Source organism: Phyllobates terribilis, unplaced genomic scaffold, assembly GCF_046119375.1.
Source record: "Phyllobates terribilis strain yellow unplaced genomic scaffold, ASM4611937v1 Scaffold_7__3_contigs__length_470593459, whole genome shotgun sequence".
In the NCBI taxonomy this organism is placed as follows: Eukaryota; Metazoa; Chordata; class Amphibia; order Anura; family Dendrobatidae; genus Phyllobates; species Phyllobates terribilis.
The window spans coordinates 331531114-331538922 of record NW_027362767.1 but is presented as its reverse complement, the minus strand read 5'-3'; the positions used below and the strand labels follow the sequence as shown (position 1 = coordinate 331538922).

General features: G+C 45.2%; 2 protein-coding genes across 2 annotated transcripts; one reads left to right on the top strand and one right to left on the bottom strand.

Moving 5' to 3' along the window:
- The first annotated feature begins 1297 nt into the window (after window positions 1-1297).
- LOC141155509 (uncharacterized) lies at window positions 1298-2633 on the top strand. Its single transcript, XM_073642376.1, has 4 exons — window positions 1298-1775; window positions 1873-2020; window positions 2101-2584; window positions 2628-2633. Exons 1-4 carry the CDS (start codon window positions 1727-1729, stop codon window positions 2631-2633), a joined length of 687 nt encoding a protein of 228 aa, XP_073498477.1. The 5' UTR covers window positions 1298-1726.
- Window positions 2634-4843: 2210 nt separating this feature from the next.
- LOC141153210 (uncharacterized) lies at window positions 4844-6904 on the bottom strand. Its single transcript, XM_073637909.1, has 4 exons — window positions 6743-6904; window positions 6562-6668; window positions 6296-6442; window positions 4844-5845 (listed from the first exon to the last, which is right to left on the bottom strand). Exons 1-4 carry the CDS (start codon window positions 6836-6838, stop codon window positions 5581-5583), a joined length of 615 nt encoding a protein of 204 aa, XP_073494010.1. The 5' UTR covers window positions 6839-6904; the 3' UTR covers window positions 4844-5580.
- Between the last annotated feature and the right edge of the window lie 905 nt (window positions 6905-7809).

The window sequence follows — 7809 nt, the reverse complement described above, 5'->3', positions numbered from 1 at the left end:
GCGCAGGAACGTGGACAGGTAACTATTTTTTTTTTTTTAGTAAAATTAGAATTAAATAAAATTGTGTTTTATTTCAAATAAATTATTTTTTTCTGGGTGTTTGTCTTTTTTCTTTTTAACACTTTGTAGGTTAGTAATGGGGGTGTCTTATTGACGCCCATCATTACTAACCTGGGCTTCATGTCAGCTGGCGCTGACATGAACCCCACCACTATTACCCCCTGCCACCGCACCAGGGCAGCGTGGAAGAGCGAGGCTAAGTGCCAGATTTGGCGCACAAATATGATGCGCCAAATCTGGGGCAGCTGAGGGCTGATATTATAGCCTGGGAGGGGGCCTATAACCATGGCCCCTTTCTAGGCTATTAATATCAGGTCGCAGCTGTCCGCCTAGCCTTTGCTGGCTACAATTTATAGGGGGACCCCATGTCATTTTTTTGGAGGGGGTCTTCTTATATAGTAGCCAGAAAAGGCAAAGCGGCTAGCCTTTGCTGGCTACAATTTATAGGGGGACCCCATGTCACTTTTTTTGGGGGGGGTCTTCATATATAGTAGCCAGAAAAGGCAAAGTGGCTAGCCTTTGCTGGCTAAAATTTATAGGGGGACCCCATGTCACTTTTTTTTGGGGGGGTCTTCATAAATAGTAGCCAGAAAAGGCAAAGTGGCTAGCCTTTGCTGGCTACAATTTATAGGGGGACCCCATGTCACTTTTTTGGGGGGGGTCTTCATATATAGTAGCCAGAAAAGGCAAAGTGGCTAGCCTTTGCTGGCTACAATTTATAGGGGGACCCCATGTCACTTTTTTTTGGGGGGGGTCTTCATAAATAGTAGCCAGAAAAGGCAAAGTGGCTAGCCTTTGCTGGCTACAATTTATAGGGGGACCCCATGTCACTTTTTTGGGGGGGGGGGTCTTCATATATAGTAGCCAGAAAAGGCAAAGTGGCTAGCCTTTGCTGGCTACAATTTATAGGGGGACCCCATGTCACTTTTTTTTGGGGGGGGTCTTCATAAATAGTAGCCAGAAAAGGCAAAGTGGCTAGCCTTTGCTGGCTACAATTTATAGGGGGACCCCATGTCACTTTTTTTGGGGGGGGGGCTTCCTATATAGTAGCCAGTAAAGGCTAAGCTAACTGCTGCGGCCTGGTATTAATAGCAAAGGAAGGGTCCATGGTTATTGGCTACTTCACAGACTATAACATCAGCCAACAACCGTCTGCTTTCCCTTTGCTAGTTATTAAAACTATGCGTGAGCCCACTTATTTTTTTTGGTTAAAAGATTTTATTAAAGTGAAAGATTATTGTACAGTGTATGTAGGTTCATTCACTGAAAGCTCCTGCATACGCTGTAAGGTTGATTTCTCACGTCCACATATCCACGTTAGTACAGATAAGTGTGACCGAGCATGCTTTGCAATGGGTCTGTGTGTGGGTCTCCGCTGTGTGTGGAAAATGGCATCAACACTCGTCCCGGAGATTGACGTGTGAAAGAACCGTACAATATAGGTGAGGGGTTAGTGTTGGTGTGTGTGCGTACATATCTCCATATGTTTATTTAATTATTTTTTTGGGGTTAATCTTTTATTCCTCCATTTTGTTTTTAAAATAATATTCACACACGTTATTATTCACTGTAGATTGAAAAATATCCCGAAATATGGGACCGAGCTAGTCCTGACTACAAAGACAAGCAGAAGAAAAAAGACGCCTGGGCCTCTGTGTTGAGCCAAATGTATCCCCAGTGGGTGAATGCGGAACGTGATGCCCAAGAGGAAATTAGTAAGTTTTGATTTTTACACTTATTTTTATATCTATTTATAATTGCACTTTTTGGTGTTAAAGCAGTTCATAAATTGTTTTGGTTGTGTCATTGCAGTGTATGATATTAAAAATCGGTGGAGATCGGTCACCGACCGGCTGGTGAAGTATCACCAGTCGGTGCAAAGTGGCTCATCACCAAAAAAAAGAAAATTTCCTTTTGCGGACGAGCTGGCCTTCATACTAACCAGTAGGAGTTTGCGGAGGTAAATTCCCAAAACATATTAATTGAAATGTTTCCAAAAATGTTGTATTTACATTGGGATTTACCTTTTATTATATACAGAACTGAAGGAAACATCATGGCCCCAACAGCAGAAGAGGACACAAACACAGAGCAAGCAGAGGAGGAATCCGAGGACTTTTTCCAGCTTTCCTCACCGGATCCATCTGCTTCGGCATCTTCAGCATCTGGTTGTCCCTCACATTCTTTGTCCAATCCAGCGGACATCGGGACGGGTTTGGTGACTGATTCTCCTGCTCCTGCTCCAAGTGACGCTGGAAGCTCTGCTGGTGATGTGTTGAGGCCCACTGGGAGGGGGTCTGGTTCTGCTCATCTCGTGGCATCGAGAAGGGCGGGCAAAAAAAAGGCCAAAAGCCACGGGGGTGGGACTATTGTGCTTGAAGCACTCACAAATCGAACCCTCAGCCTTGTGGAAAGGGCATCCCAGGAAGATGCCATCGATAAATTTTGCTCAGCCCAAGCTGCCCGCATCAGATCTCTGCCACGAGATAGGCAGAACATGTACATGACTGCAGCAGGCGCTATGGTCATGACAATTGAAGAGGCAGCAGTTATGCCCTCGCCCCCAGCCGTAGTATGCGGAATATTTAATTGTTTCAAACCCAGTGTGCCTCCACCACGACCAGCAGCTGCAACCCAGCGTTTTGGGCAGGTTGCTGCAGCATACCGTCCAGAAGATATGCAGCCAAGTTATGGTCGGCAAATGGCTCATGGTGCATCATCATTTGTCAGAGGACCATCCCCCAACTCTACTTTTTCCCAAGAAATGTTTCCTGGGTACAGCTTTGAAGAAGACCTTCAAAACTTGTAGTTAAAAAATTTTACCCCTCCCTGTCAGCATTTTTGGACCCTAGCAAATACAGACAGCACCTGTAGGTCGATAGATACACAATGTTTTAGAGAATCAGACAATTAACAAAGACCTTTTCTTATGGTCACCTATACCAGGCATCAGGCGTAGGGGACTGTAAGAAAAGGTCTTTCTTTTTATATAATTAAACAACCTACAGGTGCTGCCCGTATTTTAGGGCCCAAAACTGATTACAGGACAGGTGTGCTGTACACAGTGTGTAATTTCTTTCCAAGTTATGGGCAATGTTTGTCCGATTAAATTTTCTAGAAGTTTGTTGTTTTGTGTTTTTAAAAAGTTTTTTACAGTTATTCTATATTACGTATTAAAAAAATTATTTAAACTATCTGTTAATTTTTCTTTTCAAGTGTATATGTGGTTGGATTGGGTTGTAATGAAAAAGTGTTCCCCTGATCTGCGCTCACCATAGCGCAGGTCAGAGGAACTCTACATTTTTGAAATTTGTTCAAACTAATCTACGTATGTGGTCGGCTGTATACAGTCGTTTTTAAATTAGAAATATACTTTGATATTTTGGACCACAACTATTTTTTGGATGAATACTACTCTCAACACTGTTATTTGCTAGTTCTGTTCTTAGCGCAAGCAAATAACAATGGTGAGGGTTGACTTTAGCAGATGTAGCACCCTGAGGATTCGGCTGCTACAGGGGTATTGCACCTCAACCCAGAGGTGTGGTATTCCACTCCCGGGTAAGGATGGAGTATGGAACTGAGCTCAGTAGGCTGCATGCACTACATACATCCCATTTCCGGGGGACAGATCAACGGTACTCCCACCAGTATATGTGCAGGTACGACAGCGTCTGTCCCTGGCTGGAGTGGGAGGGGGGTGGAACATCCCAGTAGTGTAGGGGCAGATAGGGGGAGTAGTCTGGGTAAATGTAGGAGCTCATTGGGTGCTCGTCACCTGAGCTCACACATAGAGGGAGTATATAAGGTGGGCACCATCTTAGGACAGAGTCAGTCAGTCAGTTAGTGAGTCTGCGAGTCAGCAGTACTCCAGGAGAGGAGAAGGAAGAGGGACCCAGAGGCGCAGGACGAGAGGGGACCCCAAGAGCCCGTATGAGAACTGATAAGGGTGAAGGGTCGGCAAAAAGGGTACCGGATCCCAAGCTGGCAGGGGCCAAAGCACACCTTAGCCAGGAACCGGAGGTCATGGGCAGGATCTGCCACGACCCTCACCAAATCCACCAGAATGGCACACCGAGCATAGGGTCAGGGAAGCCAGAGAAGGTTCAACCACCAAGAGACCCGAGGGAGCCGGACACAGGTGGATCCCTGGTGGGAACGGCCAGAAGAAGGGAGAGTCAGAAAGGAGCTCAGGACCACGCTCCGGAATTGCCCGGGAGTTGGCCGAGTCCAGGACCTGGTGGACGCAGCACGGCTTGGGTGGTCACTGCTGTACAGAGTGACCCGAGCAACACCAGTGAGTAAAAACCCTGAACTGCATTTCATGCCTCTGAGTCTCCTTGCTGCACCTTCACAACCACCATCCTCCACGTCTGACCCCCTGAGGCTATACCCCTCCCGTTGGGGGTTATACTACCACAGCTGCACACACACCACCAGCCTCAGCGGACCATCCTGCAGCGGCGGCCTTTTGACCGCAAATCAACGGGTGGCGTAGTCGACACTAAAAACATCTACAAGGACTGCCGCACACTGAGTTTGACACCCTGGGCACGGACCGGGTCACAGCCACTCGGAGACTACAACCCCCATCTGATCCGGCTCCGGGTATCCCTAACAACATGGCCCAGGGGGCGCGTCACAGACAGTACTTGTGAAGAGCGCTCTAGGTAGTAATGCCAATTTACAGGCTCTGGTCTTTGTGGGTTGTTCACTTTTGCGTTGACGTATTGTCGGAAAACAAAATGTAGAAGGTTGCAATTCAAGAAATATTTTAGACAAATTTAAGTTTAACCAAAATTTATTTTTTTTAGAAACATTTTTTTTTACATTTTTATTTAAAAAAAAAGGAGGAAGTTCTTCTTTTATTGTTCATCAGATCTTCTCTGCTGGTCAGGCTGCTCAACACCAGCACAGGAGTATTGCCAGTGCACGGCACCTTCAGGACTCATGAAGTAGTCAGCGAAGGTTTCTCGCACCCTGGCACCAGAGTTGGATGGCCTTCCCTGACCGGAGTTGACAACTGGAATTAATTCAGATAGCTGTGACTCCTCATCTTGCTCGGTGCTGTACTCACGAGCATAGTTGTGGAGTACACAGCATGCCTTAATTACAGTGTCAACGGTCTCCGTATCCAACTGGATGGCAGTGTGAAAGATCCTCCACTGACTACACATGATTCCGAAGGTGCATTCCACATATCTGCGTGCACGACTCAGCCGATAATTGAAAATCCTCCGCCGGGCATTCAGTGCCCTTCGTGGGTATGGGCGCAGCAGGTTGGTCTGTAAGGGAAATGCCTCATCCGATACCATCACAAAAGGAACTGGATGTGTGGAACCCGGCAAAGGTCTTGGGGCTGGGAGCGTTACGCCATCTTGAAGAATTTGCAGCCCAATCTGTGATGATCTAAACACCCGAGAGTCGCCAGTACTGCCATAAGCACCAACGTCAATGGCAACAAATTTGAAATGTGCATCAGCCACCGCCATCAGGACCACAGAAAAAAATTTCTTATAATTAAAGAAGCGTGATCCTGATCGTGGTGGCTGCTGAACTCACATGTTTGCCATCGACAGCACCAATGCAGTTTGGGAAATTGGCCACAGTTTGAAAGCCTGCTGCGACCTGCAGCCAAGTCTCCTCAGTTGGAGAAGGCATCACGATGGGCTGCAACTTCTGCCAGATGACGGTACATGTGCACCTCACAATTCTGGAAATGGTGGATTTACCAACCCTAAATTGGAGGTGCAGTGATGTATAGCTCTCTCCTGTGGCCAAAAATCTGAAAAGGAAAAATAGATAATTAGAAAAGCCATAAAAAGAAATACAAGCCAACAGTAATTATCCATTATTGATTCATCTTTTAAAAAATTAAGGTCTTTATTACAAAAAACTATTCCAACAATGGGCGCGTTTTTTTTTGGGGGGGGGGGCTCCACATTTTCAATCTTTTTGGTCATCTTTTGTTTTCTCTTGAGTTCACACATATCAATTTATAATGTGTTTTGACTTTGTGTCTGTGTTTGCCTACGATGTTTGCTCTAGAGTTTACACATCAGTGACCTTTTCAATCTGATCTCTGTGCATGGTGATCTCATGGTCAAGCCAAAAATATGTACACAAAGACAGACACAGTGGAGCCATCACCACAGGGTAACAAAACCAGGTACACCAGCCATCACCGCAGGGTGGCGAACAAAACCAGGTACATATAAATCAACATTCAACTTACCGCAAGGTGATGAGCAGCCTTTCCTCAGCAGAGATGGCCCTTCGCATTACAGTGTCTTGGAAGTCCAGGTCAGGAGACATAAGGCTCAGCAGCCGATCAAATGCAATAATGTTCAGACGGCAGAACTGTTTAAATTTTTCAGGAAAACTATAGTAAACAGAGAAAAAAAAAATATTAAAAGATAATTTAGTAACATAGTATACAAACAAAACCTTAAAAAAACAGCATAGACGGGTGACATTATACTTTCTTCACATATATCTTACCTCCTTAAATCCTGGTAGAGAACATTAAAGTGGCCCTTGTCCGTCCGCTCCTGCAAGATAGGGTGCACCCAAATTTTTTTTGGTCGTCTTCTCCTCCTTAAACGCTCCTATAGAACAATAATAGGTTAGTACACACACTACATAAAAATAATGTACCCCAAAAAAACTTAGTTTATATTACCTGCTCAACGTTGTAGTGCAGGAGATTTAAGCAAGTCATTAGCAGAAGGTTTAGGCATGGTCTGCTGACCCGCAGGGGCTGCAATTCCTGTGGCATACTGTCTTTTGCAAAAAACAAAATGGTGAAGAGGGGTTGAACTAGGAAATGACATCAGGATTTCCATCTTTTTTGTTTTTTTTTTTCAATAACTTTATTTGTGCTCAAAAACGCATGAAATAAGCTTACAAAAACGCATGTAAAATCCGCATACAAAAACGCGACCAAAAAACGCACGCGATTTTCTGGCAAGGGACATGCAGAAATGTTGCAGAAATTTTCTGCTTCATAAATGCAACGTGGGCACATAGCCTTACAAATCTTGGGCTATGAGACTCTCCAGGCCAGTGCAGGTTTCCATTCATTGACAGCTGGCAGAGCTCCAGGAAATTATTGAAATGACAGTCTCTCCTGTCCTCGGGGTGACATTGTCTGACAGGAATATAGGAGCTGGGTATTTTATGAGAAATTAAAGTATTAAAATACAATTTTTTACCATCAGTTTGGGGCCCCTTGGGTGGTTGGGGCCCCAGGGCAGTACCCCGGCTGCCCCGGTTGTAGTTACGGCCCTGCCTCCAATAATATATACCTGACAGGAGCACATAGATTCTGCTGCCTTCAATATTATATACCTGACAGGAGTTCATAAATTCTGCTGCCTCCAATAATATATACCTGGCAGGAGCCCGTACATTCTCCTACCTCCAATAATATATACCTAACAGGAGCCCATAGATTTTCCTGCCTCCAATAATATATACCTGACAGGAGCCCATACATTCTGCTGCCTCCAATAATATATACCTGACAGGAGCCCATACATTCTCCGGCCTCCAATAATATATACCTGACAGGAGCCCATACATTCTGCTGCCTCCAATAATATATACCTGACAGGAGCCCATAGATTCTGCTGCCTCCAATAATATATACCTGACAGGAGCCCATACATTCTGCTGCCTCCAGTAATATATACCTGGTAGGAGCCCATACATTCTGCTGGCTCCATTAATATATACCTGACAGGAGCC

What these genes read in the sequence shown, in the direction of transcription:
- LOC141155509 (XM_073642376.1), top strand. Translation starts at nt 1,727, where the DNA reads ATGTATCCCCAGTGGGTGAATGCGGAACGTGATGCCCAAGAGGAAATT. An exon ending in TGATGCCCAAGAGGAAATTA is followed by an intron (nt 1,776 to 1,872) that starts GTAAGTTTTGAT and finishes GTGTCATTGCAG; the next exon opens with TGTATGATATTAAAAATCGG. An exon ending in ACCAGTAGGAGTTTGCGGAG is followed by an intron (nt 2,021 to 2,100) that starts GTAAATTCCCAA and finishes TATTATATACAG; the next exon opens with AACTGAAGGAAACATCATGG.
- LOC141153210 (XM_073637909.1), bottom strand. Translation starts at nt 6,838, where the DNA reads ATGCCACAGGAATTGCAGCCCCTGCGGGTCAGCAGACCATGCCTAAAC. An exon ending in CTCTACCAGGATTTAAGGAG is followed by an intron (nt 6,443 to 6,561) that starts GTAAGATATATG and finishes TGTTTACTATAG; the next exon opens with TTTTCCTGAAAAATTTAAAC. An exon ending in AGGCTGCTCATCACCTTGCG is followed by an intron (nt 5,846 to 6,295) that starts GTAAGTTGAATG and finishes TTTCCTTTTCAG; the next exon opens with ATTTTTGGCCACAGGAGAGA.